Source organism: Oculina patagonica, chromosome 7 (genome assembly GCF_052425735.1).
Source record: "Oculina patagonica isolate OP01 chromosome 7, crgOcupat, whole genome shotgun sequence".
Taxonomy (NCBI): domain Eukaryota; kingdom Metazoa; phylum Cnidaria; class Anthozoa; order Scleractinia; family Oculinidae; genus Oculina; species Oculina patagonica.
In genome coordinates this window covers 5,524,888-5,547,962 of record NC_135764.1, presented here as the reverse complement: position 1 = coordinate 5,547,962, position 23,075 = coordinate 5,524,888, and the positions used below count along the sequence as shown (strand labels likewise).

At 40.5% G+C, this 23,075-nt stretch overlaps 2 protein-coding genes across 2 annotated transcripts; one reads left to right on the top strand and one right to left on the bottom strand.

Moving 5' to 3' along the window:
• Positions 1-1,773, bottom strand: LOC144661142 (kelch-like protein 40). Its single transcript, XM_078521849.1, has one exon. It carries the CDS (start codon positions 1,771-1,773, stop codon positions 1-3), a length of 1,773 nt encoding a protein of 590 aa, XP_078377975.1.
• A 4,123-nt stretch (positions 1,774-5,896) lies between these two features.
• On the top strand, positions 5,897-23,029 carry LOC144659425 (methylmalonyl-CoA mutase, mitochondrial-like). The gene is made up of 21 exons (XM_078519856.1): positions 5,897-6,042; positions 8,554-8,670; positions 9,058-9,189; positions 9,787-9,893; positions 9,983-10,061; positions 11,318-11,422; positions 12,109-12,243; positions 12,999-13,116; positions 13,600-13,811; positions 15,577-15,753; positions 15,964-16,047; positions 16,290-16,395; positions 16,960-17,051; positions 17,134-17,178; positions 17,645-17,719; positions 18,080-18,130; positions 18,470-18,571; positions 19,751-19,891; positions 20,600-20,727; positions 21,070-21,158; positions 22,525-23,029. The coding sequence occupies exons 1-21, from the start codon at positions 5,980-5,982 to the stop codon at positions 22,602-22,604; spliced, it is 2,238 nt and encodes a 745-aa protein (XP_078375982.1). The 5' UTR covers positions 5,897-5,979; the 3' UTR covers positions 22,605-23,029.
• The last annotated feature ends 46 nt before the right edge of the window (positions 23,030-23,075 follow it).

The window sequence follows — 23,075 nt, the reverse complement described above, 5'->3', positions numbered from 1 at the left end:
TTAAAAGAGCCGACTGTAAGCCCCCTTGCTGGTCGTTTCAGTCGGTTTGTTTATCAATTCTTCAAAAACTCTTTGCGAGCAAGCCTTGAACCTAACAGTGGAATTCTTTCCCGGTAACAACTTTTTGGCAGGAATTTTAGACTTCTTTTTCCATTTGTTCTTCTCGAAATCGTAGCTTTCAACAGACAGTGCTGGCTTTAAATGTTTGAAGTCCCCGTGGATTCCACCCACAACATACAATGTTCCTTCAATACACACCATACTGGCGCTCGTGCGAGGAGACCTCAAACTTGCTATGAACTGCCATTCGTTTGTGGATGCGTCGTAAACCTCGCACGTTTGGAAAAACTTAATACCATTTCCTAAAATCGAACCACCAGCGAGGAAAATCTTCCCATGCGCCGCCACACCGCAAGCAAAGCATCTCGCCTCTTGTACGTTAGCTATTTCTTCCCATTTGTTCTCAACTGTGTCAAATCTACCAGCACATTTCGAGGGTTGACCATTTTGGCTTCCCTGTCTTTCCCAGCTGCCACTTATAACGTACAAATAATTGTCCATGGCCACAACACAAGCTCCTAACACTAGGAACGGAAGTGTCCATAAAAGTTCCCATGAGTTCGATTCAACGTCAAATTTCTCTATGGAAACTTCTCGCCTCGTTATTTGATCGTCGACAGAATAAATTTGGTCCCCCAATGCTACCAGCTTTGATGATCTTTCTGGATGCGCAGGTTTAGAAAGCGCCCAATCCGATGAAGTCCATCTGTTGTGCGAGGGATCGTACTTTTCAACAGCTGAGAAATCACTTGCCGGCGAACCTGATACAACGTAGAGCTTGTTTTGACAGGAAATAACCTGTTGCATGCGTTCACACCACGGACCTGGTAGCTCGTACCACTTGTCTTCAGTGGGAAGATAACAAAACGTTATTTTGCGTCCGTGAACAAATATAGCTTCTTTTGAAAACACTTTTCTGGGTGGTTGCTGAACATCATCGTCGGAGGCGCCATTAATTCCCTTCACAGCGCCCCTCACAAGATTCAAGCACGCAGAATCCTCCTTTACAAGATGGTTGGTCACGACATCGTTTTTCAAGTAGTCACGCGTCACGAAAGTCAGTCGCACGTGACGAAGTAAATCTTCGAGTTTTTCTTTTCGCTCGTTCTTGCAATGTTCAATCCAATTTAGCATGATCTTTAAGACATCATCCTCTTTAGTGACAACTATATCATCACTGGAAATCCACTGCTCCACTTGCTTGCTTTCCAAATTGAGAAAATCTTCCGATTCCGCCACAGACGAGAAGTTTGCAGTGATAAATTTCCTGGCGCTGACCGCGAGCCCCTCACAGTGGTATCTTTCAGCAAAATAATATGTAAAAATACAGTTCGAAATCGATAATTTCTGCTCTAGGAATCTCCCGGCGGTGGTTTTCAGGCTTGGAAGATGCAAATGATCTGCTGCTTTGATAAGATCTCGAACATTCGTCGAAGTTATCTCCACTAGACCAAAATGCATGAAGTCGAGGACATCTGTCATAACTGTATCGGTAATGTGTTCTAAACGAATGATGCCTTCTTTAGTTTCCCTCGTGTTGCTGTCGAGAAGCGCAGAAATGAAAGCACTTGCTGCTGAAAGTACGCTTCTACTAGCACTTAACTCTATCCCGCCTTTGACTACCAATGTCAGTTTATTTGTATCGTCCTGTTTTGGCTGCGGCATTTCCAGTCGATTCAGTGGTCGATTGTTTCCAGGAACGAGGTAATCCATAGAGTAATCCGTACTACTAAAGTTTGCGAACTCGCAAATTCAACGGAGACCGATTAAAAATATAACTTTCCCGATTGTAATGGCAACTTTGACTGAAAGGAAACCTTGAAAAGGTGGTGTGTCGATGTTCAGGCAAGTCCGAATACGTGTCACCACCACGTGTAGTGAGAATGTGCGATCTCGTTGAAACCAGACACCGAAAGAGCGGCACTCTATGACAAAATGACTTATTTGCGGGCTTATTTGATTGATTTGTCATTCCAATCTTTTTCTTTCGGCTTTGTGATTCGTGAACTTTTAACGATAAACAAGATTCCCCAAATTACTTTTTCTTGACCCACCAGAAATCCAGATCAGAAACCGTCTTGAAGCGCCCAGGCTAGCAAAACATTGAGACAACAACAAGATCTTTATCATGTTTATGTTCAAACAGCCTGCTTTGGCGGAAATGATAATAATACAGCAACCGGTAGTCGGTTTTGGCATGATAGTTCCAGGTTTCTCCCCAAGCGTTGTCCAAACAAATTGACTTTCAAGTCAGATTGGATTCAACTATGAAGCGAAAGTTTTATAAAGTCTGAGGTGAAACAGGGTGAATGGAATGTGTTTTAGGTATGTACACTCTTTATTTATATAAGAACGCGTAAAATTTGGCTGAACCTTAGGATGTTCTTATTTTAGCCCATACATTTTCCTAAATTTTGGGGCAAATCTTAGCCTCAACGTTCTTATAATTGTGGTTCTAATAAAAAAAAAGGAGTGTATTGTCCCGTTCACAACTGGTGTAGCCTGCGTAGCAGGCGCCTGTGTAGTTATTTTAGCGCGTTAAAACTAATAGTAATCAGCGATTAGGGGAATGCGTTCGAGTAACGCTTGAAAGGAGGGGTAGTTTTTGGTGTTGACTGAGATTTCCCCTTTTTCTTGTACAATTTGTTGGTGATGGGACAAAAGAGGAAGGTGAAATCTTTGTAAGAATAATTTAACAACATTGATGGCGAATAAACTGTGAACAATAACTTTATTAATTCCAAGAATGAATGACAATTGCTTGTCTTTGAATGTGTGTTATGTGTAACACACAAGTATGAAAGTAACGACACAGTTCAAAGTTCAAACTTAAACTCAGCTGTGGCACTGTTCCTTTAAGGTTACAGACAACATTATTTTATATTTGAAACAGCAACATGTGAATTCCATAGAAAGCACTTTTTACTTGAAACAGCAATCTATTGAAGTATGAATTAATATTGCAGAATTTGCTTTCAACTAAAAATACTTTTCTCCGATTTAGCCATAATCGCACTCTTCTGAATACTTACTGCCTGGATAATTACATTGTCACACCAAGTTCCCGGTGTTGACATTTGCTGAATGTAGTCTTGCCAACTATTGTCAGAACTGCGCTCTCAACATAAAATTCTGGATGATTATTCAAGTGCCTAATACCAGCAGCACGAATTAGAAAATGCAACTCTGCAGTTCCATACAGTTGGTGTGAAGCTGACCTAAAAAAAACAGTCTCCACTCCCACCAACATCATAAGGCATTAAACTTATTAATGAAAGTCTCTCATTAAGAGATACCCAAGGCAAATTACAACTGTCATTTGCAGGAAGCGTACCTCCTTTTAAATTTGAACTTTGGAAAATATGACCAAAGGCGCTATTGTGACTGAAGTCAGACTTTGTTTGAAGCATGTCAATTGATAACTCTTTCTGTTTACCAGTGCAATACTTGTATCTTTTTTTCTCTTTCTGTTTGTTTATGAAAAAAACATATTTACTGTAAAAATGTTCAGAGTTACACAAAATAAACCATTTCTTGTAATTGCTACAAGAATTTCTAATAAGTGAGGAGCTTGGGAAATTATGTTTCAGTAGTTTTTTAAGTCTACTTCTGTATTTCTTTCTTCTAAGCAATTTAGTAACTCTACGAACAGAAATTCGAGATGGTTCTCTGTCTCGTTTCCTGTTGCTTTTTGCTTTTTTCACAGCCTGAGATTTCTCAACATTTGTAGAGATCATAGCAACAGAACAACTCCTATCGCCATTCTTTCCAGCTACAACACGGACATCTCTTTCATATCTCTTTATAAGCTTACTATCATAATTATTGTGAATATCATTTATCGAAGTCTGGACAGAACTCTGTGCATGACGTGATTTGGTCACGTTATACAAAAGAATGCTTCCGGTGCCGCATTTACTCGACTGAACAATGGTTCGGTTGTATTCGATCGCTTCATCTGCTCTGATGTCGTCTACACCGTGCAAATGTTTAACGCAAATGAGAGCCTCATCACTCGATAACGCCGTGTTCTGATCACAAGTAATGATCAAGTGGCTCAACAGCCGCCGAGCTACATAACTCGGAAAGTTTGTTATTTGATCACAAGCCATGATCAAGTGGCACAATGGCCGCTGAGCTATACAACTCAGAACATTTGCTATTTGACCACAAGCAACGGTCAGTTTTGGTCGCAGTTCAGCGACCAAAGACGACAGAAGAGGCGATTCTTGTACGAGAACGAAAGTAAACAGTTTTACTAAGTACACAATCTAGCGACCAAACGAAATGTTCTAGCGAATTCGTGAAGCACGCGTGCAGAACAGCGACCAAAGACGACAAAAGGGACGATTCAATGCAAAAACGAGACTAAAATATCGTCGCACCAGTTTCTCGGCCGAGACTTGCCCCTGCAAAAATCAATCGGGGCGGCCAATTTGGAGTCCATACACCTGCGCGCGCATTACGGCTCGATTCATTCCGCATAACAGTGCACAGGCCTACCAACTCAAAAGACACAGGAAGCAAAACAGAATTAGGCTTGCGCTCTCCTTCGTCGAACGCAAAGAGAGCGCGATTAGCGCGTTAAAAAGAGAGCGCGATCGCGAGAAGGCCACGCGAAGAAAAATCGAAAAACTCTCCTCGATTTTTTCCTCGCGTGGCCCACTCGCGCCTTTCGCGTTTCCCATACGCGCGCTCGAAACTCCGACGCCTGCTACGCAGGCTACAACTGGTGCAAGTTGACTGAACTCAGTAATAACTTTGTACGTTTTCAAGAATTTCCAAATGGATTAACGCTATATTTCTGCATTTTTATTTTTGCCTTCTTCCTTCGTTGTTTTGGTCGGTTTTTTTTCTTCCATGGGTACGAATCTTCCATGGGTATTTCCGAAGAAATCAAAGACGCGAAGGACGCGGAGACGAACTGAAGGTCTCAAGATTGAAGCGAAGATCTGAAATTGACCAAAATTCGCGTGATCAAATTGAACACTCAGATATAAAACTGTAAATATTCGTAAACACTACAGAAAATTTCTGTAATTTCTGAATTTTGGCATTTGACCACATTTCACTGCGATTTTGACTCAATGGTTTACAGTCCGGGTTTATAGTCACTGCCATTCTCGTCCCCATAGCCCTTTCGTTTCTCTTAGCCGGTCTTCATGTATGCAGTCATGACGTTTCAAAAGAATGTATGAGAGGGTCGTTTGGTTTTCGACTTCCGTTTAGGAATTCTTTGTTCCAAACAGCCAATCAAAAAAATTCGAATTAATTCAAAAATCCTATGTCCCCAGAGCTCTCCGTTTTCTCGTGCCAAGCCGGCTAAGAGAAACGAAAGGGCTATGGGGACGAGATTGAGTCACTGCAGCAAAACCACATGATGCCATTACAAAAGTACTCCACTGATCATGTAACCATTAATGGAATTAATGACGTCAATTCGTAAAACGAAATTCTGCTAAAAAAAAATGAAGAGTTGCAAAAAAAAATTGTGAAGAAAACGAAGACCATGGCTACCCACAGAGAGGCTCAATATGTTGAAACTTCTTTTATCTCTCTGAAAATACTAGTACTGGGCTTTCTAAAATTTTCCCTTTTCCGATTATCGAGGGGGTCAGTTTGTTTGGAGCTAAGCAGGGGGACGGGGGTCAGTGGTTTTTCGAAACCCAGAAAAGAATCGTCAGCTATCTGACCCCTACCAAGGCTAATGTTTTCTTTGTTTTGACAGTAATTATCGAGTATCTTGCGTTACAGAGACACAATTGCGTGACGTGAGATTGACGTGCCAGTCTTTCGCCGTTGGTCAGCTGTATTTGTCGCATGTGGATTAGTACGTCGTGTAAAAATTGCATCGCAGACGAAGTGATGTCGACTCAGATTTGAGCTGTGAAAAGACCAAATTTTGGCTTGTCTTCCGAGATGTTGACTTGTGCAAGGCTAAAAAGCAAAGCTCTATTCAGTCCACTGTCGGCAGCCTACCAGGTACATATTAGGTCGATTTAAGTAATGGAAACAGTGATTAATTCGAGACGTGATGTTTCACACGGATTGTTCACAAAGGCTTGCGTAGACATTGCTCTGTTTAATGGTTATTCACTTTACTATGGAGTCTTCTTTTTTTACCTCTAAGAAACTAAGTAAAATAGTTTTAAAATCTACTGTTGAAATTGAAGCTTAAACTGATTAAAATGGCTGTACAGTGTAATATACCTAAACCTTTGGCAGCCATTTTTTACCTCCACAAATTATAATTATTTTTGCATTTGTCTATGAGACCCCTTTCACCCTCCCCTAAAGACAGGATACAAATGTGTAAGACAGTTTTGGTCTGCAAATGGCATAATGTGTACATGTACTACTGGAAAACTGATCATAAGTATTAATAATTTAGTTTAGTTCAGGAATTGACACTTGCAGTGAAAAAACTGCACATAAAGGAAATACAGATCACCGTGTTAAAAATCTCACACCACATTCTCAGCCAATCGAACAAAATGAAAACCAATTGTGAATCACTCGTGTCATTTCCCGCACATCGTGCCGGCTATATGTATTTCCCGGGGTATCCAATCGAACAAAATCGAACCAAAAATCAATCGAACCCAATCGAACACCAATCGTTCGATTGGGTTCGGTAATCGAACAAAATCGAACATCTATTTTGCTGTGAGTTCGATTTTCGAACCAATCGAACCAATCGAACATAATCGAACATAATCGAACACAATCGAACACAATCGAACACAATCGGGTTCGATTTTGTTCGGCATCTTTCTCTTGATAAGTAAATCACGCAGGACTAATCAAAATCAACTTTTATTGAATGGAATAAATATAAAAACGTCCAAATATCGAACTGAATGTCAATGTTTAGTAAAATATATTTGGTAGAAGAGAACAAAACGACGGTAAAATAACTGAAATGCACTATTGTTTACATTTCTATATTAGAAGGAAGGATATGGTTTCTGCCCTGCTTTTCACCGCGTTACACTCAAACAGAAGTTGCACCATTTCATTCACTGCAACACAGGCAGTTGTGTTCAATATCTGAAGAACACACATTTGGCAAAATTTCTCCTAACCACGTGGCAGACTGGTGTGCCCGTGGCTATTGTGCAGACAATCGTCCTATCCCGGGGTATGGCGAATCGCCAAAAAAAGGATTAGGGAACGGTGCACCGTACAATATGAACGCAGAATACTGAACAAACAGGAGTTCGGTAATCGAACGTTCGATTGAGTTCGATTGTTGGTTGTTCGATAATCGAACGTTCGATTGAGTTCGATTGTTCACTGTTCGGTAATCGAACGTTCGATTGAGTTCGATTGACCAAATTTTATTGTGAGTTCGATTATGTTCGATTACCGAACCCAATCGAATGATTGGTGTTCGATTGAGTTCGATTACCGAACGTTCGATTGGATACCCCGGGGTATTTGCTTCACGTTTTGATTAGTTCACTGGATTGTCTATGGCCAGAGTAATTACTTTGCTTTTGGTTTTACAACACTCAATGAAAACTGCCCTAAAGCAACACAACAAGATAGTGATGGAGCTTCTGAAAAATAACAAGTCTGGGAAAGGAAACACTTAAGGATAGACTGTCACTTTTAGCCTCTGTTTGAACTACCTTATTCTCACTAAATTTCGCGAGTACTTAATTTCGCGAACAATCAAGTGCCATATTTCGCGAGTACTTAATTTCGCGATTTTGAGAGGAAGGTACAATTGGAGTGTATTAAATTTCGCGATTTTTATCTATTCTTCGATATGAAGCTTTGACCTCGAAACTGTAACAACATTAGTAATATGAAAGTCATCGTAAAAACAACAAACAAAACAATATATACATGACAAAACATAAGGTATTCAACAGTCTAAATCCCTAATAGGTTCATCTACGACTGCAAGACCGAGATTTTGAGGAACTTGGTGGCTGAGAACAGTTCGAACAGTGCGACTGATAGAGTGGGAGATAACTATATAAATGGACAAAATTAAACAAAAAACGCCTAAACATGAAGCTCAGACATGTTAGAATAACTATGATAAAACACATCGAGTTTCATTATTTTGTATATTATCAGTACGATATTAAAGTTCGCGATTTTAAACTTCGCGTGTCCTATATTTCGCGAGCATTAAATTTCGTGATTTTTTCAAAATCGCGAAAATCGCGAAATTTAGTACTCGCAAAATTAAGTGAGAATAAGGTACGTGCATGCACAGACATTCATGTACAGGGCCATAGGCAGGGGGGTGTGATGGGTGCATCCACGCCCGCCCTTGGGCCACAAAGGTCTGCCTCATCAATAAGTGAGGGTTAAAATGACTCTCAGAATGCAGGAAATGTGGACCCGAGACACTCACGCCTCTAGCGCTCGTACTCACCCATGCAAGATCCTGCCTACATCCCTGATATATCTTAAGATTTACAAGTGCCTTCAAATTGAACTGTGATATGTGAAATAATGTAAATATATTTAAAGGTTGTAGGAAAATGCTTTCTTCATCGAGAGCCACTGCATCCAGAATGGACTGAACTGGCAAAGAAACAGTTAAAAGGTGCCGATCCAGAAAAGAAACTAACATGGCACACTCCAGAGGTAATGTATAGGCTACAGATGGGGAAGGGGAGGGAGTGAGGTGAGATTAGGAGGAGTTAGGAAGGGGAGGGAAGGTTCTGCATATGTGTGGAACAGAAACTGTATCTCATAGTACTACAGGGATTAGATTATTACTGACAGCAGCAGTAAATGATACCTTCAAATCAAAGTTATAAATAATTGATCAGTACTTTTATGTGGTGCTGTTTATAAAATGTTTATATCAATAATTTAACGTTACGAGGTGGGGTTTATGTAACTTCAAAGTCTGTGGATGAAACCCTAGAGTTTGATCATTAGAGAAAGTGAATGGTCAAGACTCTGAGATGGCAATACAATAAAAAAGGAAAAAATCAAATTTACTTCTTCGTGTTACTTGTTACTCAGGGTATTGACATCAAACCTGTATACACCAAGACTGATACTCAACATGCTGAAGAGGAGATGCCTGGAAAGTTTCCATTTACCAGGGGACCCTACCCCACCATGTACACAAACCGGCCTTGGACCATCAGACAGGTGAGCACTCAGGGTAGAGAGATATATTATTTACCAGTAAAGAAATTTTTAAGTGTTCAATACTTCAGTGGAGCATGTTGAGTTATTGAATTTTTTTCTGTGGGAGGCACATTGGCCAAATGACTCTAAGTATGTTTGTTGGACAACTTTGAGAGTGTTGAATAGGCCATTTCCGAGTTACCCTTTGCTCTCTGTTTCACAACAAGTCTATGTGCGAAACCATTTATGATCATATGAAAATGCATTTTAATTCAAATCAAACTCATTTTCATTTGAATGGTTTCGCAAGTACACTCGTTTTGAAACAGAGGCAAAGGGAAACACCAAAATGGTCTATTACATGTATTTCTAGTTTCTGCTTTGGCCAGGCCAGCTAGGTTTTGTATGTGAAGTTGTGTAGCAAATATTTCAATATTAACAAACATGGCTCATGACCTCATGGGGAGAGTATTGGCCCTTGGTCCTTTCTGTATGGACCTTACTGTGCACAATCTGTGATTTCAAAATCTTAGGTTGATATTCTCTGAGTGCTGCTCTTGCACTTGGTTTCAGAAATTAACTGTAGATTCTCACACCTTGAAGTTGATTTTTTTGTAGTATGCAGGTTTCAGTACAGTTGAGGAAAGCAACAAGTTCTACCGTGACAACATTAAGGCTGGTCAGCAGGGTCTCAGTGTCGCATTTGATCTGGCCACACATCGAGGGTGAGCACATATTTGTTTATAAAATAAAATATTTTTGTATTTATAAGAAATATAATTATTATTAATAACTGTGAACCTTTTTGTATTAGGTATGATTCAGACAACCCAAGAGTTCATGGTGATGTTGGAATGGCAGGGGTTGCTGTGGATTCAGTGGAGGACATGAAGGTGATTTTAATGTTATTGATATTGCAGATTGGCCGGTGAAGATAGCGTACACAACATGATGCATAAAATTGATTTTGAGGAAAAGAACTCCCAAGAGAGATTTTTTGTTGTCTAACATGCAGGGTTGTCATTAAATAACATTAAAATTATTACCCACAACATTTTGTTCTGTATGCAAGGGAAACATAACACTTATCAACATTTTCACCCATAACATTGAGTGAACTCAGCCGTAACAGCTGTTACAGGATATGGCCCTTAATGACAGCCCTGTTACATGTGAGTGGCCCATTTGCAGCAGAGCAGATGACTGGGGGTCCTTAGTCATTTTCTCAGGGTTTGTTGAGTGGAAAATGTGAGTCTGCAAGAAAATGCCTACCCATGCTCGGCAGTTCCTGAGAAAAATGAGGGACTTGTAGTCTACTTTTTGTAAGGGGTTCCACACACCAAATTTTCTGAGAGAAGCAGTTCTCGAAATTAGAAAAACTCCTAAGTTTGGTTGCCCTGCTGAGGACTTGGTTGTCCGTATGTGAAACAGCTCATCCTAAACAAAACTGCAGAATTCCTTCAAAATAAATAGACACAACACTTTTACTTACTGTTAACGTTAATGAAAAATACTCCTTTGTACTTTCAGAAGCAGTGTAGTCATTTTATAAATCCCTACACCCGTAAAAACACACTAAACTACTCAAAACAGCTAAGTATAAATTATTCCCAGACAAGACGCATCTGGGATTACACATGGGTGTCAAATCTGTTCACTTAAAAAAGCCAAAAATTCCGAACTAAAGATTGAAATATGAAAGTAACTTCAATTAAACTTCGCTCAGAGGTCTGTACGTGTTAGAAGACAACTTGGCAAACTTATCCTTCTGGCTTATGGAACTCGACAAACGTCAAATTAACTGTTCCAACCCTTGATTTCCTTTTTCTAAGAATTGTGGTGGATTCTATCGATTAGAAGAGAGCCTTTAATTTTCTAACAAACTGGCTGCCCGAACACATTTTAAGTCGTCTCGGACGACCGGACAACCGCTAATTTCGAGCACTGGAGAAGTTAGCTAGGTGAAGATATTAGTAAGATATTAAAAAGTAGGGGTTTAACTGTAAAGAGTAGGAAATCTTCAGTATAGTGGCAGGTATAGAAAAACCTGATATTTTTTGTAACAGGGTTACTTTATTCTATTACAGCTGTATTAAAAACATTAATAATGTTCAGGTTACAACTTGTTTTGTGTTTTACTTGTATCTAGATGCTATTTGATGGGATCCCTCTGGATAAGATGTCAGTTTCCATGACAATGAATGGTGCTGTTTTACCAGTGTTAGCAATGTACATTGTGGCAGCAGAGGAACAGGTACAGATGAATCCAGAAACCCATAAGGGTTGAAACGTGTAACGCGCGCGCGGACAGCGTTTGAATATTCATGTTGCTAAGTACCATATTTGGAAACACGAAGAGTTTGTACGCATATGCTTTATACACGTCATGACACACGCGACATAATTTTTGGTTTTGCGGTAAGTTGCTTGAATTTCGACCTAAACGCCGTAAATTTCTTACAGAAACTAAAGAAATACATTTAGTGTATGGAAGCGAAGTTTCCAGACTACTTCAAGAAGATGAAACAGGAGAATTTAACCAAATTTAACTTTATTCAACCAAGCTTGTTCAAAAACAAGATTACGCCATCAAGCGCGAGCTAGCGCGCGCTGTGAATTTAATCCAAATATAGTAATTTTGATTGGTTACATGTTTCTCGTGATTTTCCAAATATGGTACTTAGTGTAAACGAATGTGCAAACGCTTTGTACAATGCGAATCATAGGGAGTTACACGTTTCAACCCTTATGGGTTTCTGATGAATCTTGATAACTGTAACCTTCAATAACTCAAACCTCCTACTAACTCAAACCCTTCCCCTTTAGGCCATAATTGTTGTCAATTTTACCTTCTATAACTTGTCCCTTGATAACTGATTAACAATGTATTGAAATTGCCAGGAGAAATCAGGCATTGATCAGTGTTGACTTCACTTGTAGGGAGTGAAACAAGAGCAGCTGTCAGGGACTATACAGAACGACATCCTGAAGGAATTCATGGTCCGCAACACATACATCTTCCCACCTGAGCCATCCATGAAGATTATTGGTGATATCTTCTCCTACACTTCACAGGTGCTCTTCAGCATTAAAGTAGCTTTTTAAAAAGTTATTGGATCATAAGCAACAGAGTCGTAAGTGAAATCAGATTCTAGAAAATGAAAGTGTTATACAGTAGAACCCCGGTAACTCGAACTCTGAAGGGAAACGTAAAACAGTTTGAGTTACGGGGGTTTCGAGTTATCGGGGTCGATTGCATATTTAATTTTCCAAGTTAATAATTGATAGTTAACTGATTTTTCAGCACTTCAGTATACGGTACAGTGCAAATTGAACTTAACTTGTCAGAAACTCTAACAAGACCATACATTCTTATGATAAGAGTGGAAAATGGTTGTAAAATACGTGATCTGTTCGTTGCTCTAATCATCAATGGGCAACCGTGCCAAGTTGCAAGAACCGGAATTCGAGTTATCGGGGTAAATTTGACCCAAATTTTGTTCAAGGGAAAATAAATTTAGTTCGAGTTAGCGGGGTTTTTGAGTTATCCGAGTTCGAGTTAACCGAGTAAAAATGACTGAAAAGTGGGGGTCAAATCCAAGGGAAATGGCAGTTAGTTCGAGTTAGCGGGGTTGTTCGAGTTATCCGAGTTCGAGTTACCGGGGTTCTACTGTAACTGATTCTTCTGACTCCGATTCCATCGAGCTTACAACTGCACTTATGACTCAGATTTTTGATTTTCACTAGGTCATAAGTACTTTTACGACCGGCTGATACTAGTTTAACTTCAACTCTGTTGCTAGTGAAAACCAACCCTTGTTTGTTTTCAGAACATGCCAAAGTACAACAGCATCTCAATCTCTGGTTACCACATGCAGGAGGCCGGAGCAGACGCCGTGCTAGAAATGGCTTTCACTCTAGCTGATGGTCTGGAATACTGCCGAACAGGTGCGTTGTCTGAGATAACAAAACAAAAACCAGTTGGGGCAATTTTGGCAGGTTGCTCAAAATGATTTTATGCGGTGACGCCCATTTCTACACCTAGCGAGCATTTCTCAAAGGTCGCAAAGACATTTGGAGCCCAAAAAGCTGTATTATCTGCAGAATGTTTTCAAACAGATATTTAGTTTTTACTGAATGTAAAAGTGAGCAATGAAATGTTCTGTTAAATTCGAAATATTAACGGTGGCCTGGTTTGCGGCCTTAAACCACCCCGCCATTTGTTAATTAGAAATTGAAGTTAAAAAATAGCTCTCAGGCCGGAAATGGCTTCAGGAGGCTTGAGAAATGTATGCGTGGGTGAAGAGAGACACCATGGGAGTCTTGCCCAAGAACACAACACAAAGACTCAAATCAGAATTCATCTTAGATAGTGCACTTTACCGCAAGGTTGCTGTACTTTTCATTTCATGATCTTTCCCTTTGCTTCAGGTCTGAAAGCCGGACTAAACATCGACAGTTTTGCACCACGCCTTTCCTTCTTCTGGGGAATTGGGATGAATTTTTACATGGAGATAGCCAAGATGAGAGCTGCGCGCAGACTGTGGGCACATCAGATCGAAAAGAACTTCAAGCCGAAAAACATGAAGTCGTGTATGTTGAGAACGCATTCACAGACTTCTGGCTGGTCTCTTACCGAACAGGTAACAAATTGAAACACGCCAAATGTAACTCTCCCAGCAACAACATATACGATCATGAGTATCCGCACCGCACAAAATTCACTTTCAATAATATATAGATTTAGGCACGCCTAAAAGCGGAGCTCCCCATTTATTTAATTTTCACTGGAGCTTACAATGTTTTCATTCTAGTGAATAAGCGGCCAAAGTACTAATGTTTATGGCGGTTTATAGGTTCAAGACAAATTTAAATAGCTCACGGTTAAACCGAATGTCAGCAGTACGACAAAAATAATAATCTTAAAGCGGGGCAAGGCATTACTCATGGCATGAAAAATTACTATAGAGTACAGTAAATTATCTGCTTTCTAGCAATAGAAAATAGTTTCGCGATCCTGTAAAAGTTTCGCAGCAGTTTAGTAGACTCCACAATACGGTATCTATTACATTGATATAGGATATATTCAACGTGAATCGCTGAGTCTGTCGGATTAGCTCAATCGGTAAGGTGCCAGTCTGCGGATCGGAAGGTCGTGAGTTCAAATCCCAGAGGGTCAATTTTTTTTTTCTTTTTTTTTTTTTTACCCCGTAGCAATAAAATGGTTTGTTTATTATATCAACCCGATTTAGCTTTCGATACTCCTTCATGTACGATGCTGGCTTTACAGATAGACACGAAAGTCATCGATCGATTATGGCTCTCAATGTCCACTTTTTTGGCGGTCGATTACTTTCTACACGTAATTTTCAGCCACATTTTGTTTCATTGCTTCTTGTTTTTCTTTTCAAACCTCTTTAAATTTTAAAGGCCGCCTTTATACGGCCTTCTTGCTTCACTATTTCTACCATCAAACTATGGCGGCCATGTTGCGCGACTCCGTACGTACGACGTACGCGCCCGCGAACCATGCCGCTATCCATGTTGACCATGAAAACTCATTTCGATAGTGTTCCTTCTTTCATGCGTATGGGGCTCTGCTCTGCGGCCCTTCGGGCTGCTGTAGAGCTCCGCTAAAGAGAAAGAAAAAAAGGGATACTACACCAAAATGTAAAAATTTCCGTGGAGGACACACTTGAAGTTTGTTACCCTTTGCCTGTTGTAACTTGGTCAAAATACAGCTCTCCTTGACAAACTATCTACAATTGCGTCAAACGTACGAACAAGGAGTGCTAACCATTTGCCAAGGAACCTGATTGGAGTTACCCTTGAAGAATGTTTTTTTTTTTTCTTGAACTAACTGAAAAATCAAGAGAGAGACCTGCCAAAAAGGATGTTGCCTACGGCTAACAATATACTTTTTGTCTTGTTTTGTAACAAAACTCATGAGGTTTACCTCCACTGAACTTTTCCAGGGAGGGGGAGAGGTCAAAGTGGTCACGTGTAGATAAATAACTTGTAAGTGCAGCTGTTGGCTCTTTTGATTGGTTGAAAAGTTTTGGAAAGCAAGTTCTTAAACATTATGTTTTAATATTGTATGTATATTTGTTTTTTAATATTTTTAAGTTTTAATATTGTATGCGCTTTTGCTCATTTACATGTTAAAAGCGCAATATAATTCATAAATTATTATTATTATTATTAAGCCAATAGAAAAATGTCCTTAATACTAAGTACATACACAGACGGATTTCACAACTCCGGAAAATTCGCCATTGCTCGCAGGCTTATAAAAAGACGTTCAGAAGTTTGATGGCGAAAGTTAGCTTTCGAAAACTACGGCGTGTGGCGTTTCATTGTAAAAATTGTTAGTGCATGGATATTTAATGTGATTAATTATCTCTTTAGGATCCTTACAATAACATTATCCGTACTACAATCGAGGCCATGGCGGCGGTATTTGGTGGAACCCAGTCTCTGCATACCAACTCTTTCGACGAGGCCTTGGCACTACCGACTCCGTTCAGTGCAAGGATTGCTCGTAACACGCAGATCATACTTCAGGAGGAGTCTGGGATTCCTAATGTGAGTATTGAATAAAAATTCAAGTTAAAATATCAAATCTCCTTAGTTATTTCCATGCATTTCTTTTAGTTTTAAGTTCTGAGAATATGGCAATTCATCAAGGCAGTATCCCTCATAAATTGTTCACTGTTACACTGTTGTCAAGTTGTACCGAAGGTGTTTAATGAAATTAAAATACTGGCTCATTTGATATGGAATTTATTTCCTCAGGTTGCAGACCCATGGGGCGGTTCGCACATGATGGAATGTCTCACAGACGAGATATACGAAAAGGGTCTGAGCGTGATCAACGAGGTAAGATAGTTATTTTCTTATCGCGGTGTAATGTTATAGCCCGAGAAAAAGGGATCGTCTGTCCTCGTGCGCTCAATTTTTTTTCCCACTCAAGAGCCGTCAGAGACTGGACACGACTAATTCCGTACAGATAACGTATTTGTGCCGAGATCCTTGTATTAGCTGCATCTGATTGGTTGTTACTTGTGCACGGGAAAATTCTTCTATAAATAATCGACAACCTTGTGTTTTGTTGTATTCAGGTAGAAGAGTTGGGAGGCATGGCCAAAGCAGTTGCCGCTGGAATGCCAAAACTGAGAATCGAGGAATGTGCCGCCAAACGACAGGCCAGGATCGATTCAGGATCAGGTTAGAAAGATTTACTTAAAAAGTGAAGTCACCTAGAGAAAGAGGTAGAGCCGATTAATGTATTGGGTATCATTATATTTTACAGCAGCAAACAAAGTACATTAAGGTTTTTTGAGCGAGGTTAGCTTCAGAAATACTAGGCGCGCGCGGTGGGGTGGTGTTCGTATTGTTTGTTAATTGGAATTAGAGTGACGGACAGTATCATGGAAGAACCCCGGGCCTTTTTTTGCGAAAAAGAATTCATCTTCTTGTTAAAAAGGTTCTACCATTGCGTTTATGGTAACTTGATTCGCAGATGGTTCAGTCGAAATCGCCCGGTTCCTCGAGAGCGAGCGAGCGTCCGACCGTCTGGGAATCGTACTACACGCTTGGCCATTCTGGTTATTATTAAAACAAACAAACAAAAAAATCTCAGATTGACTTGAGATTCATCTTTGGCGGTTAACGACTTGGAATGCTAGCAAGTCGCCGTCACATTAGACATCTGAATAAAATGGCCGGAATTCCACCGTTTATACAAGCCTCTTGTTTAGAGTCACGTTTATGTTTTCGTTGCTTTCTCAGAAACAATCGTCGGTGTTAACAAGCATCGGTTGCCAAAAGAAGAAGCTATTGATGTGCTTGTTGTGGATAACACCAAAGTGCGAGAGCAACAGGTACAGTTAACAAACATGATTCGATTATGTCTTTAAACGTTGCTTATCTTTGCTGATGTGATTCTGATTGATTCTGTTTTAGTTGGAGAAAATAAAGCGAATTAGAGAGACGCGTAACCAGGACGAGGTAAGTTTATTCATGATTTGTTTTTGTAGTCTCAGTCTCTAATTTTGTACTACTACTGCCACTGCTGCTTTATTAAAAAAAAAAAAAAAATAAATTTATATTTTGACAAAAAAAAAAAAAAAAAAAAAAAAAAAAAAAAAAAAAAAAAAAAAAAAAAAAAAAAAAAAAAAAAAAAAAAAAAAAAAAAAAAAACAAACTTCTGAAAAATATGTCTTAATTGTTCGTTTAAAAAGATCGTAGCTTCGTGTAGCTGGAAGCTGGAACTGTCGAATTGTTTAACGATTTACAGTTTAGAAAAAGAAGAACTCAGCTAAACGCTTCATGCCAACGTTTGATGGCTTTATTCTGTCTTCTCGGACATGCAACATTAGAATAACAACAATTTATTTCTCTAAATTAATCAGTGGGAAGTGAAGTGTAATTAACCAAAGGTTAGTGATTAAAACAAACTCGTATTTTCTTGTAGGTGAATATGGCGATGGATGCCATATCGGAGTGCTGTAAAACGGGAGAAGGCAATCTTCTAGACCTTGCTGTTAAGGTAAAATGTCAGGTTACTTCTGTGGCGATGGGGGGGGGGGGGGGGGTGGGGGGGCGGCGGGCGGGGGGGGGGGGGGGGGGGGGCGGGCCCGGGGGGGGGTTTTTTTTTTTTTTTTTTTTTTTTTTCTTTTTTCCTCCCCCCCGGGTGATAAAGGTGGGGGGGGAAAAAAAAGGGGGGGGGCTGCGGGGGGGAAAAAAAGGGGGGGGGAGAAAAAAATCTAAAAATATAAAATAAAAAAAAAGGGAAAAAAACCCGCGAACGCCACAATTCCGAAAAAAACTTTTTTTATTTACTTCTGTGGCGATAAATCGATCAAATTTTTCCAACTATTAATTTTCCTCTCTTTGTTTTCCATTTCAGGCGTCCAGGGCTCGCTGTACAGTTGGTGAAATAACCGAAGCAATGGAAAGGGTACGTGACGGCGAAGTCTCCTTCGCAGACGTTGTTTGGGCCCGTCACGCAACGCTCCTTCTTCCAGTCACTGGCAGTGGAGAAGCGTTGCGTGACGATTCAATTTATTTGAAAATGAGTCGTTTAGGACACTTGGCTATGCTTTTTTCCATGTTAAATCCAAAAATAGAGAAAGAAAATTTAGGCCCCTTAGACACTCAAGTGCCACATTCACGACTAATCGTGTGCGTGAGGTTACTAACCTTTAATTTTGGTGACATTTGAAGTTCTTCTATCATTATTATGTGACTCCGAGTGTTCTATCAGTGAAATAATGCTTATCTCTTTCATTTGATTTAGGTGGTTGGAAGACATGTCGCCAGCGACCGCATGGTCAGCGGTGCCTACAAGACAGAGTTTGGCGAGTCTGACGAGATAAGCCAGTGCATGACGAAAGTCGAGGTAAGTCGCCTCGGAACTAAGATGTCTTGTAAATAGAGTTCTCGCGTTTTTTTCGCTGATACTCCAACTGACAGTCAGGGAAAGGGTTGCGCTTTAGCAAATCTTCGTTATTGCGGTTTTCAGTAAAATGCGAACTCTGAAATCCCAAATCCAACTAGCGAATGCGTTTTTCGCTGCCGTCAATCATAATTATGGCGACAGCCAACGAACCATGAAAAACAGAAACAAACAAAATGGATCGAAATCAACCAATCACAACTGACAGACTTGACCTTTTGACCCGCTTGAAGTGAACTTCTTTTTCCTGAGAGGTCTGCTTAGATGATTGACGGCAGCTTTAAGTGAAAACCGTTGCTTGAGGATTGAATTTCAGAGTTTGCATATCACTGAAAACCGAAATAAAGCAGTCATAGAGTTTCTGAGTGTTATCACCCAATCACAAACTTGCGCGCACGGGAACTCTGTTAATTGTCAAGCCACTATGACACAAGTTGAACGGCCCGCAGTGCGGTGGGGCATGCCAAGAACGAGAGTTGAGCCTCTAGGCAACTTCTGTAGGCGGACACTTGGTCATAGTCCAAGCTACATACAAACACTGCATTTTTAATATCCAATAAGCGAACACTTAGCGCGCTTACCATTAGTCAGAACTGGCCGGACAGACCAGTGTATTCGAGAACAGAATTCCGTTGTTAGTCATATTTGTCCTGTCAAATCAGTCAATGCATAAATATTATACACTGTTGTGGTGGATTTGTTGGAAACTGTCGTGGAAAAGGACCATTTCACATTCAAACCCACCGGACTGGCCGGCCACTTCTGACTAGTGGAAAGCTCTCTTAGTCATGGTCCCAGCTACATATCAACACTACATTTTAACCTCCCGTCAGTAGACACCCTCCTAAGTGGTCACTTTTTCTGGTCCCAAGGCTGTCCGCTTCGGATCGACTCACTGTAACCTAAAAGCTATCAGTTTGAGCAGTGCTTTGTTGAAACACTTCCCACAAATGTGGCCAGAAGAGTCATGAAGACTCTCTTTCTCAACATGAGACGCTCATGGGATCGCAATAACGTCGAAACCTTCTGCAAAAACCAGCAAGTATAAGGTGGTCTTTCCTGCGAGGAGTAACAATCTTCCCACCTTTTCCTTCTTTAAACTTTGTAATCTTTCGTACCCAGGCCTTTGTGGAGCAGGAAGGCCGTCGTCCTAGGATCCTGGTAGCTAAAATGGGCCAAGATGGCCACGACAGAGGTGCTAAGGTCATCGCTACTGGATTTGCTGATCTTGGATTTGATGTTGATATTGGACCACTTTTCCAGGTTAGTTATCAACATCGAAATTCTCCTTAAAAATATCTACCCATTTCAAGAAGACAGTCGATGAGAGTAAAGAAATTCATCAACTAGGAGATTTTGTTTTGATGTGTCACTAAATTCTCAAAACGTGCATAAAACGACTTTATAGGATCTGTATGGAGAATTTATAGATCGAACTCAAAGCTGAAAGATAGCTCACTGCTGGAAGATGTCCCTGTTAATGTTCGTGAATAACTTCAGCGATTGATCTCGGAAAGTTTCTTTTACGATAAACATTATTGAATCAAGATGAATTGTTCAACAATGACACGAGCGTGGGACAAGAAAAAATCTGAGTCCCCGACGGGAATCTAACCCATGGCCTCCCATATACCGGTTGGGCGCTTTAACCAACTTAGCTACGAGAGACTCGTGGTGAGCTGGGCCTTTTACTAAGTTGATAAGTGACACGCGTCCTGCATACTGCTAGGATCAGCAATGTCGAAATCATCAAGTGTGTAGTAAATAATAAAGATGGTAAATTTTAAGCTCATCTTCATTACTTTATATCACCGAGCTTAAAATTTACCATCTTTATTATTTTTAATAAACATTATTCTTTCTTCGTTGGACGTTTGACCAAGGGGGATTTCGAAAAAAAGATGTGGAGCCCCTGATGGAAACGGATCTGAGTTATTTGTTGAAATAAACTGTGTCATTTATTTGCCCCAGACTCCCATGGAAGTTGCGCAGCAGGCGGTGGACGCGGATGTACACGTGGTGGGAATTAGTTCCCAGGCTGCTGGACACAAGACACTCATTCCTGATTTGATGGCACAGATGAAGTCAATGGGAAGAGGGTAAGACTGAACCAGGATGTTCATCAACGAAGGATGTTTGTTAGGCAGCCTGCTAGATTCTTACTAGTGTTAAAATAGAAAGAAGATAGCAAGACACAAAATAAAATAGTAGAAAAAACTGTCCGAAATTGTAAGATTTGACCAAGTTTCTTCAAAGACCAGAAAGCTCCGTTGCGGGAGCAGACACGCTTTTATTGAGTTCATTTTTTATTTTGTTAATTTTCTTCAACTGGTGATCGTTGTATTGTCAACTGTAACACTTTGGAATGCTATCATAGCACAACGTTAGGTCACATCGCTCGCAATTCCGATATTAATTTGTTGTGTTTATTTTTTTCGCAGTGATATCGTTGTTGTATGTGGTGGCGTTATTCCTCCTCAAGACTATCAGTTCCTTTATGATATTGGAGTCAACTGCATCTTTGGTCCTGGTAAGTGACAGCGAACACGTGCCCTGCGTGCGTGCGTGCATGCGCGAATGAGTGCGTGCGTTCGTGCGTGCCAAGAAGGAACTTACAATGGGTTACTGTTCTAACTTTAGTGAAATTACTGTTACTTATTTTCGCGGGACTTGATTTTCGCGATTGCAAAAAAATATTAATTTCGTGAAATTAAGTTTCGCCAAAATTAGTAACAAAAAGGTATACTGTAGACTGAGGTAAAAAAAAAAAATTCTGCACAGATAAGCTTTGAAACATTGATTTACAGACCTCGCTGGAAATAGCCAGCCCCTCTCCCTGTGTACAGTCCCTGTCGCCCCGTTCATAGGAAGAAGATAGCACCCAGGGCATATTCCCTTTATGCGGGGGGAACCCCGTTTTCTATAATCCTGTCCCCGGCTTGAACGGAATCATATGTAACTGTAGAGAGAATGGGGGGAATTTTGGGGGGGGAATTAAAAAAAAAAAGAAAAAAAAAAAAAAAAAAAAAAAAAAAGAAAGTACCCCCGCCCCCCCCAAAGGGGGGGAGAAAAAAAAAAAAAAGACACAAAAAGGGAGGGAGAAAATGAGAAATATAATTTCCCGTGAGAAGAGAGAAATGATATAATATATATGAAATGATTCATATATGAACTGCGGATGTAGAGAGAATGTAGAGCGAATCATATTACTGTACTTTGTTTGTTGTCAACACGATGTTGGTAAGTGCAACTTACCACCGTCTCAGATTAAAAATAAAAAATCTGACGTTTCTGTTTTAGCCCTTTGTTGGCTTCCTTGTCTTCCTCCCCCCCCCCCCAAAAAAAAAATTCTTCCATGCTAAAGCAACCCCCTACCCTGAAGATAGTGCCACCCTGTACATAACCCCCTCCCTAAACGTTTTATTGAGTGGCACCCGGTCAGACTGGATACGTGCCTAGTGGCCCATCAGGCCGGGGCTTATAACAGCTTCCGTAGCATAAAGGGACTAGGAGCATTTTTATTTCCCCCTGGATGGGATGCTAGTCCATCACAGGGTTACCCCCGGGCAGCATTAATTTCGCCGGTTTATACACCTGGGTGAAGAGGGGCACTATGAGAGTAGAGTGTCTTGCCCAAGGACAAAAGCAGTGCTACGGCCAGGGATAACACCCGGATTGCTCGATCCGGAGTCCAGCGCACTAACCATTAGGCCATCACGTTTCCCATGGTAGCACCCAGTACATGGATCTTAATTGCCAGTGACACATTAGTCTGAAATTCAGCCGTCCTCTCGACCCAACCCCCCAACGAAGAGGCGCCTCTTCGTTGGGGGGTTGGGTCGAGAGGACGGCTGAATTTCAGACTAGTGACACATTTTCTTTCGTTCTTTACTCAGGTACCCGTATCCCGGGAGCAGCCATGGATGTCTTGGATGCTGTGATGAATGGTGACGCTGGAAAAAAGACTACGGCCTAAACTGGACCTGGCGAACTTAAATACAGAACTATTTCCCGCAACCCTGTTTAGAAAACAGTCTAGGAAATGAGTGCCGTGTTTTGAGGAATGTGGACTGAGTCCGCGGTTTTCTGAACGGATGTAACCTGTGATTATGTTTTTTTTTTTCTTTGCGAGAAAAAGAACGCTTGATCGCAGGTTATGAATGAATGTTGCCAAGTAACCAGCTTCATACGGCGGTCAAATGCAAACACTCATTGTGGTTTTCGTTACCTTGAATTTTGTAAAAGTTTGAAGTGTAATATGTAAAACGTTTGCACGAGAACGTTATAAAATACGGCGACAAACGAAAACACCAGGCGGCGAAACTAGTGGATAACCGTTATTTACTGTAATTCGTAGTCACATACAAAACTTCAGTAAATGCGTTCATTTTTGGCTTGAAAGCGGAGTGTTCTTTTTTTTCGTCAATTTGAGATAAATGTTTCATTT